Consider the following 16,291-nt stretch of genomic DNA (forward strand, 5'->3'; position numbering starts at 1 on the left):
CTTCGTCGGTTCGGATATAAAACGCCGCACTTCTTTAGGAGAAAGTGCTAATTTTTGCACAGTATCGAATAAAGCAGGAGAAGCTCGAGTCTGTTTGTAGTTTTTCGGTCTTCTGTATCCATCCAGTGCTTTGACAGCACTGTTTTCCGTTTCTCCGTAGAATTCTGATTGAGGCGTTGAGCTGGAACTCGGACCCGTCTTTGTTGGAAGATAGAAAGTCGATATGCCTTTCACACGTTTGGCAATTTCCTCATCTTGGAAGTCCCTGAGCTTGTATCTTTCGATTGTAGGGGCAGCAAAGCAAATTGAGGGGCGACATAATGAATGATTTTGTGCTCGTCGCCATAATCCTTAATCAAGCGCTGTACAAGAAAGGGAAATTGTGTATTTTTGAACCCATTGAAATTAAAACCACTCTCGCCAATGGCCCCCACTTGAAACAAGATGACGTGACAGTGTGTTGCAAGTGGCTGGTTTGTTACGAGAAAATTTGTTACCTCCAATGTCTGGCAACCAGGGTTTGAGGGGTCGATGCCAGAGTCCGCGAAAAGGCAATCCTCGGCTGACACGCCAGGTAGTATAGTAGCCTCATACACCTCGCTTGCGGCAATATCAATGGCTCTGTGTGCGGGATTAACAAAAACACCAGGATGGCCGTAAAATACACCAACCACGTTATACCCTTTTCGGACTTCTCGAAGGATGACCTCGGCCATTTGGACATAGGTCCGATGTCGCGGTTTGTCATCATCGTAGGGAACGTAAAGATCAATGGAACATTTATTGTGATGCTTGATAGAAAGCTCAGTAGCAGGGTCTGAAATGCAGTAGAAGACTTTGTCCGCCTCTTCAATATGTACAACTGCCTCGAGGGTGAGTTGAGATATTCCTTTTATACCTGAACCAACAATAACGAGACGTCCAGGTCGAAACCCTGTCGGTAAAGGGTCACATTTAGCTGAGTGCATAATGGGGTTGTCGATAAGAAGACTGTTGTTATAAAGGAATATGATACAGACTATGTGCTCATGAAATTAGACTTGAACGATGGGGAGTTTGTGGAGAGTTCATAGACTTCATCGACCGGGAAATACTCACGTCGGGCTCAAAACATTACGAGGTTATTACGCGTACATTTCTATTCAAGTACAGTTCCGTCTTCCGATCCTTCTGTTTGGATTTATGAGAACATAATCGTTAATTTCGATATTCTCGCACCACAGTCGGCCCAGTTCTGTGATGTCACAAAGGGAATGGATTGACGGCAGATCCATGGACGGCCCGTTATGGGCTCTGCCTGACCCGCCCATGGACTTTAAAATCACCGTATTTTGGCAAAGAGCCAATAGAATAGTAGAGAAAAGCTACGACGTAACGCGTTTTTCTATTCGAATAGTTAAATCCCTCATGTGATAAAGGTGTTTTCGCGTTGCTTCCTGGATTACCAACCGCACATGTCTAGAAGACGAAGGGCCTAATTAAACCAACCCGTTAAACCTATCGCAATCTGGTACGCACTATTTCACTTAGTTTTACAAACAGTAATGCTAATCGGCAGCATTGGTGTACAGACTATGACAAGGAGAATAAGAAAAGATTAAATTGTTACAACCAGGCGATAGAACAGGGTTCAAATCGGTGCATTTGACGAAGCAACTAAATCTAGAAAGGGAAGAGAAAGAAGAGAAGTTCTATCTGTCAAGAGAGATTGCCTTTACAGGGCCTTCTCTGGTAACTACCGTCCTTCCTGGAAAGTTCCATGTTCGCACAAACAAACCTTCGCCAGTTGGCTTTCTGTGGACATCACAATCGTAACATAAATAATGAGATGAATCAGCGAATTATCCATCTTACGTCTGAAAGGTATGCTGTCATGCGCTGCCCCCGGGAGCCAACGGGCGGCTGCGCCAAATGGATCAGTACAACCGAATATTTTCCTAATTTAGAACGGTGTAAAGTCTAGACCTAAGATTTTCTTTCCATATTTGAGCTTCTCTGTTTGCAGTATACCATGCAGGAGCCTAGATCAAATAAGCTACAGCTTTAAACAGCTCAGCTGCTCGTTCCAGACATCATTTGCAAGTCACCATCCATCACCACAATTTCGCACGGCGATCTAGGAATGAGTGAGGCAAGGTTCGCAAACTAAGGATGAAAACAGCGTCTTTGTTTCTACCGGATTTCGGCGCCCGCCCAGCTTTCTCCGCGGAAGATTTGGCTATCCATTCAATGATATCCAACGCCTAGGGTGTGGCAATTCCCGTTCATGAGCGACCATGCACATTCCCATATTAGGTGTCCCATCCGAATATCGCGCTCTACCAACGCGCCGTTCGGGGTTATTACATTATAAATTTACAGCCATCTTGATTAAACGGAACAAAAATAGAGACTACATTTGTCCATTACCATCAGGTGATATTAGAAGTAAGAACTGACGTCGACATGACAACTCTTGGTCGAACTCGTATTAGCTCCTATTCAAAAATTCAGTTTGCCGGGTACGATGGTCCCGTAGTGAAATCGGGGTCCCTAGTGTCTCAAGGATCGCGTTGAACCTCGCCAGCCGTCTTACAGCCCCGACAGTCTGGCTGGGGACTTGGTCGCACGAAGCTTTGAAGAGGTGGTCGTTGTCGAGGCCCTGGTGAGTCAGGATTCTGTTTGGATCTCCTGCCCATCTTCGGGTTCTTCTCCAGCATCTCTTGAAGGAAGCAGGAGACCTTGGAGTCATTCCGCTCATGATAGGCCTGGATTCTACCAAGCGTATTATTATAGCAGACCCCGGTCGTGCCAGAGTCGAGGGGTGTGATTCCTCTGCAATATAGACTCAAGCACTCTTGCTTTGTGGAATACCCTCCTTAGTTCTTTCAAATGAGTCCAGATACACGACGTAGTCCGGAAGAAAAGAGGGAGATGAAAACGTTTGTGTTTATTAACAAGTCTATCGCTTCACGAATAGCCCAACAGGTCCATGATTCTCTTCGAACGTGGAAGCGCTTGAGTTGAATTGCATTGAACCCATTTCGTGGATGCCTTGCCTTCGCAACTGTGGATGCAGCATCTCTTTAGGCAAATTAACAGCCTTCGTTCGTTGGAACGCCAACTTGCCCGCGATGCTTAGGGAGACTCATGCTGGGTCACACCAACTTCGCAATGAACATGAAGACAATGTTGTTCGTGCAAACCCATAGGGAGCCCTATTTCTGAGGGAATTTTGATTGTTTCGCCGCAAAGATAGAATTTGAAATCCCAATAAGAAGGTCTCACCTGATGTGCTGTGACACGAAAATGGCCGCCCTCGTTGGCCTTTGCAACACTTGCTTCTCTCAGCTTCTAAGCCATTATTCTTCCGTTGTCTTTCGAGTGGACAAAACTAGAAACCCCGTAATCTAAGGGATTCACATTATTCAGGCCCCAACACAAGCTGCTTGGAAGGTTGGTCGGACGAAGATTGGTGAATGTCTGACAATCCCATGATGCAAAAAGGATTATCATGATCGCTTCAGCGATATGAACCAATGGTTTACCCACTGGTTGCGCAAATCGCACTAGCACAACAAAGTTGCAATGAGGTTGGCCGCTTGGTGGTCTGCGTGTCTTAGAACATGCGTAGGACAAGTGCTCCCGAATTCTTCGTTTTTAGCCCTTACTTCCCCGTTTTTGGTGAGTCATCGAGGAAGAGGCAGAACCAACGTAGATTTTGAAGAGTGTTGGGTCGTCATTTGTCACTATGTCAGCATACACTCCCTGGCTTTGATCGTTGGTATTACCACTATAGTAGATGGTCAGTTATCGGAGCTGACCTGGTGTCTCTGAAATTCGATGGGCATGTTTCCCCAGCTATGAGAAGGAGGCCTATTTATGACCCATATGCCTACAGAGAATGAGAGTGAACATACAATCCACCATGCCATGGCATGCTCAGCTAGCCATGACGGAACTGAACTTCTCCTCGATAATACAGTTAAATAGTAGAAGAAAGGCAAGGCCTGGACCATTTCTAAACATCGTTGTGAAGTAATTCTCAACCACTGATGACCTGCAAAGTGAGTCGCATGACTTCAGGATTATCACATCTGGTGGTCGTCGGTCAGTCAACGCTGGTCCAGGCTGTGGTAGTTCTGCGGATTATGCAACGATATAAGGCCAGAACGTAGGAAACTCTGTTTGGTTAGGCTGGTGGTCGGTCAATCATGGAACCGGGATGTTCCCTTGTAAACCAGTCCTGTGTTTCACGGTTTAATTGCAAATAGTAAAGAACCATTTTTGCTACGCTAGACCTCCCTTTTGACTGTCATGCTCTCGTCATAATGGGGTCGTGCTTTCGGGCACGGGGACTTGACTGTGTGCTGTCTTGGTTTGAGATGTCGCTTCCCTAGACTAACTGGTACCAGGAAATTAAGATTTAGGACGTTTGCAAGGTTTCAGGGAGTGTAAATCTCAGTATCCTATTCGTTGAGATGCCAACCGGACTTTAGGGTTCTAGGCTTAAGCTTATCCCTTTCCAAACCGCGGAAATAATTGCCAACCTAGTCTTTTCAAAATACTTCGGAAATACAGACATAATTTACCGCTGAACACAGAGGGAATAGGATGGTTTATTATGTCAAGCATCACAAGCAAGTAACCGTTGCAGTTCGGGCCACCCTAGGGAAACAGCTATGGCTTCCGACGACTGCAGCGGGACTGCATAGAAGTTACAGCACAAATAGCTCTGGATTTGCTGTAACAAATGGTATACTCTGACTGAGGAGTGGTAAGTATGGAGAGCCCAGGAGTGGAACGATGATCCTATGCCCAGCTGACCCGACGGCTACTCAGACCACCCACCTATGTCCAGGCCAATCTGGCCCAGTCCAGCTATATGGGGCCCAGCAAATTTGATCATTAGCTACATGTCAGATAGACCGGGAAATAGTACTACAAATGGGAAAGAAGGGCTTGTCACCCGCTTATAAAATGAATGGTTTAGGACTAATTTAATATGCATAAGTCTTATTGTCGTCAACGAATATTTGCCCATCGGCCACAGAACCCAGCACGAAGAAATAGTGCCGTTGAAACTAATCGGCTATGGATTTATGTCAGGATACCGGAAGTTCCGCTGTGGAAGCTTTTCTTAACAACGTCGGTCCTGACGAGTTGCGCACACTGGCTGACAAGCATGGAGCCGAAATTACATCCCTTAGAGGCCCGGTCCAACGGGCATCAGCTTCAGCCCTAACGCTGATCCCAATGCCGTCACACAAAGAGCCTTTAACCAGCAAAATTTTGCAGAAGAACTGTCGACGTTTTGAAACGATCTCTCCAAAATTACCCCTACTCGTCAATTTCTCTCCGCAGCTGAAGGGGAAGACTGCGGTAGAGGTCATCGACCTGCTGTCAGAAAATTTCGAAAAGGAGCCAAATGCAGCCAAACGTGCGCTGCTTCTTACAGCTATAAATCAGTACGGCTCTAGCAGTACATGCAGCACTGAACTTAAGGAAGCCATAAACAAAGCCAAAGCAAAATTCCATGAAGAGTCAGGATCAGGCGACACGGACGACATCTGGTTCAATGTGTTTGCCGATGTAAACTACGGCGGAGGAAGCCTTTTTGCGGATATAAACTATACCTGGAGCTCCTGGGGCTATTCCTATGTTGGTGATAACTGGAACGACAAAATCTCGTCTCTTCAGTGCGGCTGCTCATCCGGCGAAGTGGGCGGCTATGTCATACTGTTTGAAAATGCTGGTTTTTTGGGTAGATATTTGACCTATGCTCTTGACGGGACTTCTAAAAACTTTATTGCCGTTCCATTTGTCGGACGCAATTTCAATGACACCACTTCGTCCATCTTGATGCAGCGTCGCTACGCGAACGAGCTGGGGCCAATATCGGTTTGGTCTCTGGTACCCCCTTCAACAATAACGAATATTGTCAACAAGCAGAGTCCAGATGTTCGAAGTCGCGGAGATCCGATTTTCTCCTGGGACCTATGGCCGAACGGCACGCGGAGTCCGGTTGTTGATCCCCTCAAGCAATTCATCTATCTCAATGTAAGCGAAAATTAAAAGCACCCCTTTTACGTAACGAGACTAATAGTGACTGAGAAGGTCCCTGTCAGTGTCAACACTCACCAGTGGTTCTTTGGCGGCTGGTACGACTGCGAGGTGCATTACTGGATCTACCTGTACATCGATGGCAACGGCAAGCTTGAGGGTTATGTTGCCTGGACCAATTGCTGGGTCCAGGGTGGCCTCTACACCAACCAAGTCCTGCAGGGGCTGGCCAAACAAATCCCAAGCACCATCGGTGCCGTCAATGATCTCATCTCCCAGGCCGTCGGCTACGCGAATATTGTCAACGAAGGCGAGAGATTCAATTTCCTCTACTACCTCCCCGGAACGGATGCTGCGTCCGGGAATACTAACGAGGGAGTGTCACTTGTTTTGGTGAAGTAGGTGATATTATCTGACTAGGAGTGTTTGATTCTTGGTTTTTTAATGCCGCGACTTTCATGGCTCCCGAAGGATGCTTGGTATTTGTTCATCGACTCAATCTGGGCTTGGAGGTTCTCGCTTCAGATGTCGAGCTGAATAGGTGGTATTTTACCACTATGGCAGGATGATTCAGTGTCCACACAATTTCCATCACGTTTTGTATGGAAAACCGGGTCAATTTGGAGTCCCCGCGTTGTAACATGCCAATACTTGCCCCTGAGGCTATGAAATGCTCTCAACAGCGATCTCTCTGATAGTTTTAATCAATCCTTCAATTTTTTCCCTCAGTACTAGTGCGTACAGATATCCTGCGGTATGACATCGAATGTTATCCCCAAAAATTGCTATCCGAATGTAGGGAGGGCTGCTAGTCAACGTGACCAAAAGTAACTGCGGATGATATAGCTCAGTATTGGCTTGCAGTAGGCTTCACCGAGCCTAAACTAGGGCTACTACCCAGCCTTACCGGGGCCAAAAGGAAAGCTAGGTATAACTATCAGCAAGGACAGTATATACCATGTTGTTCTAGATGGTGGCTAGTTGGTGAGGGACATCCGTGACGGATAATTAGAACGAGGGAAAATTAGCTACGAGGGAATATTTGAATAGTGGAAATATACTGCTAATTCTCATGTTGGCATAAATTACGAGTAGTCCTGTTCTCATAATATTATCTGCCTGGGAAATTTCCAGCTGCTCCGTTTTAATGGAGATAAGACGAGCCAGAAAATGATGAGTAGTTCAAGAGTGCCAAGACGCCAGCGATGTGACAGCGTGCTAGCAGTGTGGGCGTTACGCCGATGCATTAACGCCAAAGCACATTTCTCTTACGTAAAGCGGAAAGGAAGATCTCCCCACTACTCCATTTTCTTTGTGGATTTTGTCTGCAGCAGCCGTGAAGTTTTCCTGGCAAAAAGCAGCTTGCCTTCCACTACCCAAAGCTTAGAGAACCTAAATATGTTCCGGCCCAGTAAGGGCATTGGGGGGTGTATTTTTCTTTGAAAACTTCCGAGAGTACGTAAATTTGCTCTATCAGGACCATTAGGAAACCAGAATCTTGTAGTAACATGTACTATTGTTATCTTTTATTCCAGGTTCGTTCAGTCTCTTTTCAAATGAGGGAAACAAGAGCTTGTATGGCGCGGCTGAACTGTGTCATATGGGACTGATAGATAAGGAAAATTCCCGGTTCCATGATTAGCCCACGGCACTAGCCAAACAATATTTCGGTTGTTCTGGGCTCTTTACCGTTTGCAGATAAACCCCACACATGGGACTGATGTACAACGGAACATCCCGGTTTCATTATTGGCCGACGGCACTAGCCAATCAAAATTTCAATCGTCCTGGTTCTTTCCCGTTTGCAACAGCCGCAGGATTACCATAGCATGAGCCAGCGTTGACCGACGACCACCGGACGCGATAAAGTTGAAGTCATGCAAGCCAAATTCTAGACTATTAGAAGTTGAGAATTAACTCTCACCGAAGTTTAGAAATGGTCCAGGCCTTGCCTTTCGTCCACTGATGAGTTAACCCTCCGAGGCAAGCTCAATTCCGTCATAACTAATTGAGTATACCGTGGCATGATGTATTGTATGCTGAGACGTTAGCCGTAGATATTCCCCTCTTCATCTGTAGGCAATTTGGTCATAAATAGGCCGCCTGTTTCAGCGCTGGAGAATATGTCCATCGATCTTCGGAGACAAAAGGTCAGCTTCAATACTTGACCGCCTGCTACAGTTACATTGATTCCCTTACAAACATAGCTCACATCAATCTCTTTGTTTTCCTCTGTGTTAACTCACCTGCAAATTCGGCGTCGTTTTAATTGCGACTTATTCAGAAATTCGTCGAGAAGCCGACTATCTCCTAGCTCCAATCCGATTAGGATATCTTCAGCGTGAGCATGAGGAATAATATCCGTCTTATCAAAAAAAGGGCTAAGGAACAGCTAGGTTCAGGACCGCGATTTGTACAGTGGCGCCGCAAAAGTTTCCGACCACCTCTTTCACCGCCTGATGTACACCGCCTTTTCCAGAGACCATGAGCCATGATATAGATGAATTGAAAAGGAAGAATTTATTTATTTTACATTCAATCCCCCAAGGGGTCACGTATAATTGGAGATCGGTAATTCTTTTGACTACAATTAGGAATGCTGGTGGAAATCTGGAATTGTTAATGGCCGGCATAATATTATGTAAGCAAGCGGTGGTCGGAAACTTTTGCGGCGCCACTGTAGCATGACAGCGAGATGTCAACAATTCCTTCGTTAGCTACGAAAGAGAGCGGGGAAGAAAGCACCACAGGCCTACCTCTACCTGCCCTTGTTATTCTCCACAACGAAGTACAAGACCAAGTTACAATTGCTGTGGTCTACAAGGACGGCCATAGTAGCGAGCGGATAAAATATCATGAAAGTAAGGAGGTGAGGACGGAGGGGTTTGATTCCATCGACGTACAAGGCGCCTCACCACTGGCTGGAAGGTGGGTTCTTCCTCACAGTATGGTGCCGGTCGATCTTTTCGGTGCACGAGATGTGGATATCATCAATTTTAAGCAGGTAATAACCGGGCGATTTCATATAGGACAGATGGAGAAAGTTGTTCCTCTACAGCGGCGGCTGGGATGAAAGATGGTATTAAAAAGTAGCAAACTGGGGGTTTTTTGAGCACAGTTTGTCTGAGTCTTTTTTGACTCTGAAAAGCCTGTTCGCTTCCTTTCCTTTAACTGACTGCCTTTGTTCTATTTTGTCAATATAGTATGTGTTTATTCTTATGTGAATTCATTACCCGATTTCTCGCTTTCCAGCCTGTGATATCACATTAGCCCAGTTCTACAGCTAGTCCGGCCCTGCAAAATAGCCCTTCTGGACTTAGGTGGCTGACACTGACGGATTGAGGAAGACGCCTGATGATATCTTTGTTTTAAGGGTTGGAGAGGATGCCTTGGAACACTTGCAGTGTTTGGTGAAACCTTGTTGGGGGAAATTCGTTCGAGAGCGGGTCTTGATGATGATAAAATTTAGAAGAAATATCAAAGAGGCATGTGGATTTGGAAAGACGTTTCCGGGTTGCGTTGAAAGACCTTACGCACGATCAAGCACTAGTGTCACGCGAAATAATCACTAAAGGTTACCGGTTTGAGTTCCAGGGAGTGGCCTACATAAAGTTAAGGTAGTCCGGCCTGTTGATAAAAATAATAAGTATATCCAGAGTTATACTTTATAATTTGAGCGGGCCGAGACATACGAAGGTGGTGGGGTTTTTTTGGCTTGCTCTCACGTGCGGCATTGGAAGGGGGGGGTTTGCGCAGGAATAGAGAATCTAGTATTGCGGATGTAGTTCACTTTGCGCAAATGTAAAACTTCTGTTCACTAAAGCTCGAGAAATGTATGCTTTGGCGTCGGGCTTGGCCACGTGAATCACATCCAGTGTTGATGGAAGCCCTCCCATAACTCAGCTTGTGTTAAGGCAAAGTGCTTCAAATAATCCATTTGATTGGATCGGCCCGGCCCGGCCCGTCGCGTCGTACGCTACGAAAGTGCGAATTTCTCGGTACGTTTCGGACCCTTAGCTATTCTGTGACAGAAAGCGCGTCCTTTCGTCCCCTGTTCGCCTTGCCTGGCCGTGTAACCTAGAGGATCGAAGTACCCGCATGCACATTCGGCTGCTCAAGCATGGCAGTCGTCAATCGCATTACATTGGCAATCATAGCCATAGCCTGCATATTCTTGGCATCTTGCATGAAATTTGCAGATGGGTTCATCTCGTAGCGAATAATTCCAAAGAGCACATCACTGCCACAGAGAGTAGGCACAGGCCATCACGGCATAACTACTGCTACAAGTCAACGAGATATCTTCCCGACTGTGTATACCGCTCCGCCCTTAATATAGTTTTTGGCTGCCTTTATGAAAGAGAGGCCAAAGAGTGAGCGACTAGTCGGGCACTGAAAACCGAAAGTTTTAAAGCAGCCGCGAGATTGCTAGGCAGAAAAGCCGAATGCCTGATGAGGCGGATAGGGTTTACGTTGCGCCGTTTAAAGTAGATAGACCGTGCTGTTTCCAGGGTCAATGCAGGGGTGTAAACACAAAATGGTTCCTTGTAGCCCTAAGCATGTGCAAACGGAATACAATGAACCTGATATCTAGTTCCGATAATTACCCATTATATTTGGCATAATCATAGCTATTAATAGTTTCCACCATCAACTGCTCTAACTTCCTTGACATACGTAAAGCGCTAAAGTGGCGGAAAGTTAGAACAACCGATGATTCACGTTCCTCCTGAGCCTCAAGGATGTGAGATACAGAATGGGGCCAAGTAATAATATAAAAGAGTTAATCGCCAGTGTACATCTAAAAGTCGGTTTTCCATGAGCTGCTCGTGGAAAAAAGAACTGACCCTCTTAGCTGGCAGGGTTTAGCGAATTGTAGGGACTTTGAGTGGACTATTAAGGGAATTGATTTGTGCATATGAAAGGTAATATATCTATAGGTTCTAGGATTGTAGGGACATAACAATGAGCAGGCCTGCAGCTTGGCTAATGTAAACAGAGGTAATTCACATCCTCAGTTCTGCCAGAGCCCAAGTCATGCGTGGAAGAGGTAGTAATAGTAAATCAAAACAGGAAGCAACTCTGGCATCTTCACGGCCAAAATCTCTCGTTGAATGCTCGGTCAAGAAGTATCCCCTAGTTCAAACTTCCTCTTCTTGGGATATTCACATCGAGGCCGCCAGCAGTAGGTATCGATAAGGTGATATATTAATTCCGCTGCACTATCAAAGTCTACCAGGCAAGCAGGATACTCACATTTAAAGTTGCCTTTCAATTAGTGCAAATAGGCTGCAACGTGGTCATAACATTCTGGGGGACTCACAAAAAATTGAACCATTCTTTTTGACGAGTGTAATTTCTTATTCCCTAAGCAGAACGGACACCACCCTGCCTTAATAGGGGCACAGTGGAACATCAAGGGATCATATCGAATAAGTGCTTCTAGATAAGCAAGATGCTCTTTGCAATGATCTTCCCATTCCCATAACTTTGTAAACCAACAATCACACTCGAAACACATCTCAGCAAATCCAATCTCATCGACGAGTTAGTAACGGGCCTTAGAGCACCGGTAAAGGTGCAACCACCTTCTATGAGCCATAAACCTAGATAAAATAGGGCGCCATTGTTGGCACCCCCTGAGGCCTGATTTCGGCCTAAATTTAGCCTTAATTCTGCCTTATCGCCCGAGTTCTGCCAAGGCTGTCATAACGATTCAATACGAATTCAACCACGTATCTCTTTTTATTCACACACCTAATCACCCCCTTCTATCTTCTAGGCTAGTCACATGACCTACTAAACCTTAGCTTTCTGGCTAAACCGCCACTTAGTAATCGCCCTTACCCGTCTTTTTAATTCCTTTTCCTCCATCACCACTCTCTTTGCCTTACGACGATTGTTATGATATCCTGATATTGAGGCTATTCGCAGACTGATGCCCCAGGCCGCACAAGGCCCGGGCGTTCTACCGAGAGGGTACCAACCCAGCGGTCAGTCGATAGCTCCTCGGTGGCGTATCTAAAGGGCTACCCTACCGGTAGGCCACGTTGGCTAGTTATATAACCTTTTAGCTTATACACGCTTATACCGTGGTTACCCCTTATCTAGTTCCCTGTTTTGTATAAGAGACTGTATATAAATTTAGGATCTTAAGGAGTAGGTTCAGACTCCTCAAGAAACAGTCTTGCTAACAATCTGACTTGGTGCTTTCTTCCTTGCCTAACCAACTAGTTTCTATCCGGACAACTAGTATCTTAACAACGATGAGCCCTACGCCCTTACCGAAGTTTCTTCTCCTAGTTAGATAGTATTCGCTTAGTCGATCTGTCGGTCCTCGATGATCCATCGCCAAACTACATGTATGTTCTCAATTAGCCACTGTTTTGTCGACGAATAATGTATTTCTGCTGCCAAGATGCCTACACCCGTCGGAGCATCCATCATGTACTCTCTACTCCCTGCATCTACTAGAGCTCTTCATGTCTGCCATTATAAGTATTTCCTCTTTGCCCTTCCTCTTATCTACCAGACGAACATATATGCTGTTCGCTATACAAATTCCTGACTAGATGAATTGTTGGATATAAGCTTGGCTCGCTGGGGATATATGCGTATTGCAGCGTTTCAAGAGAAATACGAATGCCGCAATACGAACCAAAATTTTGGCTCAACTTGTCTTAAAGCTTTATGGTATATTCTGTGCGCAGAGAGAAGGAGAAGGATGCAATGAGCAAGAAGTGTGTATTAGTAAGGATGAGTGAGCTAGGGTAGATATAGCGAGAGTAGAGGTCATATGATGATATGCCATGGGCATATCCAACATGAGCAAATTGCCAGGACTTTGACCTGTAAGGCAGAGAAAATCTGCTCGTAGCAATCTTCATTATTCTATGCTACAGAAAACCCGATCAATTTGCAATACTATAGAGATTGGCTATTTTTATTTCATTTTGTCAAGAAGGTTGACTCACATCGAGCTTTCCCGAAATTGCCTGGACACCCTTCTCCGTGCTGAGGCGCACTAATTTCGGCACATCGCGGTGCGTGTTGTGAGGGGTATGTTGGCCAGTAATCCACTGGCATCTCTTGGAACCATCTTGGTTACCCACCCATCTGCTAGAGCCTCCTTTGAAGACTGCCTGGATTGCGTAGATTGCGTGATCCCCGGCAATAATGTTAAACCCCATGAGCTGCTTCCTATCGAGGTTTATTAGAACATATTGATCCGGTATACGGTACCCCAAGATCAAGCGTGGCTCGCCAAAGTCCCTTTCCAGCAGACCAAGCCCAGTGATATAAGTGTGATATGCTTCACGCAGAACATACACCGCTAGACTGAGGACTGATTTGTTCAACGGAAAAGCCTGTACAGATGGAGCGTGTTCCATATCGCACCTCGAGCATTTATTCCGATGATATCCTTGATCACGGAGTCTGTCACACCTGACTTTCAAAGAGAGACGTTGCCAAAACATCTCACGAATCAAGCTGCTATGAGATCTTATCTCTTCATCACTGGCCTTGGTCATTATGTATCTCTCCCCTAGCCATCGATTATTATGCCATCGTCGGCGTAACTCGAAGAGATGCCCATCGCACACATCCAAATTCACGGAACATCTATATATCAGCCTCCAATTTCTCTGCTTAGAGGCTTGATACTTTGGCCTTTTATCACCTTGGGTCTCCGTTAAAAGAGAGTTGAGGAAGCCGCGCTCTCCCCAGGGTAAAAATCTTGTCCTCCAGAAGAGTTGATCTTCAAAGACTTCCGCCATCGATCGGGATACTTGTCTTAAACTGAAAAACTCCGGAGTGGACAGGTTGTTCGCAACTAGAGATCTAATCTCCAAAGGAAGCAATCGAAAGCAGTCGGTCTCAGAGAAGAGATAACCTTGGCCCTCTCCTTTCTGTATCTGTGGGAGCCTAAGGCGATTCTTAGCTAGAAGGCCTTGAATGATGGGCATTTTCAAAGGATAAGTGTGCCCGGCGTCTCTCTGCACAACTAATGCGTCGTCTTTCATCGTGTTAGTTTGATTTCATAACATACTTGTTAGAAAGGCAACCTGCTTACACGAGGTATTTCTGCCTGAAGGAGCAACGTCCTTACAGACTTCAAAAAACTTATCCAGATCAAGATCCTCTTCCAATTGTCGACTCAGAATAATCCAGCAGCTCTCATGAAATATGTGAGCCTTGCTCGGTTTCGAACAGGACATTTGGTACCAAGGGCCAAATTTTTCTCGAAGTGCTGCCCTTTCAGAAGGTCCGAGATGGCCACAGTCACATTGCATTTTTCTCCAATCAACATTGGCAAAAAAGACATCACTCAATCTAGCACCATCTGAGGTACGATATACTATGGCACATACGTGAGTCCTATTGATTATATTCAATTTGAATGGGTACACTCACGCGCTCGATAATATTTGAGCCAGTCCTCATTGGCACCAGGTGCTTCAGATTCTGCGCCAATAACATGCCCGCAGGAGAGGCAAGTGTCAACGGTTTGTCCACTATAGTCTAGATACTAAGGGTTATCGACAAGCGCCGCAGTAGCGGATGTTTTCACACTCATGGTGAGATGATAGCTAAAGGCCAGAAATACTCGGAAGCTGGTTTATATGTCCCAAAAGCTGCGAGGGGAAAAACAGTGCAAACGTCAAGTTTACGCCATACTGATAGGTTTTGCTCTTGTAATGGTCATAATGTGTCCGTTGAAAAGTGTTCACCACAGTGACATGGGATTGGTCAATCACCAACCCATATTTCCTGTGCTTGTATTTAAAATGCGGGAACATAACACCTCGAAATAGGTCCAGTCATGTTCCATAAGTATTTGCACCCCCAGCCCCACACCACCCATTACATAATATTCTGCCCATTAAAAGCTTCCACTTAGAGTCTAGATAATTAGTTCCCCTATGAACAGACAGAGAATTATTCAAGAGAAACGAGTTAAATATCCATTAAAATACCTATGCGTAAATTGTTACGCATATTTCCCGCCTTGCATAGACGTGCTTAACCTGACCTGTGTCCTAGCTAGGCGGATATAGTAGGCGGTAGGAAGTGAGCTAGGCGGTGTGGACCCAGGGGGTTAAAAACTTATGGAACGTCACTGTATTGTTACTCGAATACCCAGTTACACCGCCATGGGACAGCTCAACCTGCCCCTTTTCCTATAACGTACAGTGACTAGTCACTGTAATTCCCGGCCGACCCGATCACCCAGTCGTCCCGATCACCCTCAAACACCATACTAAATACGATAAATTACCACTTTATATCTCAACAACCATATATATGTAAGGTAATATATTAAGAATATAGAAACTAGAGAGCATAAGTAGCCTAGTTATAGAGTATAAAAAAATAGATTTAGAGAGATATATATATACATAAATCTGAGTCATCAAAATTACGCTGTATTTTATGGTAGAGCATCAAAATAATAGTCTGAAAGGGCCGAAACTTTATATACATATTATTCTTATACGTACAATAAGATATACTCTTAATTTCAGTAATACTGAGTAAGTGGTGGTGGAAATACAGAGGAATCAAAATATAGCATATTGTATGGCTTTCTGGGTGACCGGGTCGGCCGGGAATTACGTTAGTAGGCACCTTACGCAAATTCTTTTCTTATTCCCACATTACGAGTATACAGGTCTAGCCAAAATTCGCACCTTCCTAGTTAGACAACCACTTCTTCCCTTGTAATGTATCTGATGACTCGACCCTATTGACCTCGACTACTCGGTCGTTTGGTCATGCGTCCTCCCGTTTACACCTGCATAGATTGCTCTGCAGGTTTGAGGGTTCTTTCCAGGACCGACGCTGTTCTTTGTCTTGTAGACCTATTTAGGTCTTTCTCTTCTTCCTCTCCTTCTTCTTCTCTAGATCCATCTTCATCATAGTCTAGATAGAGACTTTGATTCAGATTCCCCCTCCTTTTCTGCTTCCTCTGCGCAGGTGTCGATGACACCATCATCGATGACACCATCAGTATCTCTCCTGTAAGTATGAACACCAGATTTGGCCATATTGAAGGTGGAATGGAAAGTCGGACAAAAGGAGGGGGGAGGAGACGGGGAAAAAGAAATGGAGGCGAAGTATTGAAGGCGATAGGAGAGAGAGGTGATGCCTCCAGCTTAATGTCCGAGTCATGTGCGGGTGTTTGCCGCACGGCTCAGCTTTCTAAACAAGAGAACCAGAAAAGTATTGGTGAACCTCTTGACAAGGC

At 45.4% G+C, this 16,291-nt stretch overlaps 3 protein-coding genes across 3 annotated transcripts; 1 reads left to right on the forward strand and 2 right to left on the reverse strand.

Moving 5' to 3' along the window:
• Positions 1 to 230: 230 nt before the first annotated feature.
• Positions 231 to 968, reverse strand: N7496_008740 (uncharacterized protein; the record flags this gene model as incomplete). Its single annotated transcript, XM_056701659.1, has 1 exon — positions 231 to 968. The coding sequence occupies one exon, from the start codon at positions 966 to 968 to the stop codon at positions 231 to 233; it is 738 nt and encodes a 245-aa protein (XP_056553722.1).
• Positions 969 to 5,073: 4,105 nt separating this feature from the next.
• Positions 5,074 to 6,444, forward strand: N7496_008741 (uncharacterized protein; the record flags this gene model as incomplete). The annotated part of the gene is made up of 2 exons (XM_056701660.1): positions 5,074 to 6,039; positions 6,097 to 6,444. 2 exons carry the CDS (start codon positions 5,074 to 5,076, stop codon positions 6,442 to 6,444), a joined length of 1,314 nt encoding a protein of 437 aa, XP_056553723.1.
• A 6,554-nt stretch (positions 6,445 to 12,998) lies between these two features.
• N7496_008742 (uncharacterized protein) lies at positions 12,999 to 13,574 on the reverse strand (the record flags this gene model as incomplete). The annotated part of the gene is made up of 2 exons (XM_056701661.1): positions 12,999 to 13,380; positions 13,489 to 13,574. 2 exons carry the CDS (start codon positions 13,572 to 13,574, stop codon positions 12,999 to 13,001), a joined length of 468 nt encoding a protein of 155 aa, XP_056553724.1.
• Positions 13,575 to 16,291: the final 2,717 nt, after the last annotated feature.

The sequence above is a fragment of the Penicillium cataractarum genome (genome assembly GCF_028827025.1).
Source record: "Penicillium cataractarum strain IBT 29864 chromosome Unknown utg000007l, whole genome shotgun sequence".
Taxonomy (NCBI): domain Eukaryota; kingdom Fungi; phylum Ascomycota; class Eurotiomycetes; order Eurotiales; family Aspergillaceae; genus Penicillium; species Penicillium cataractarum.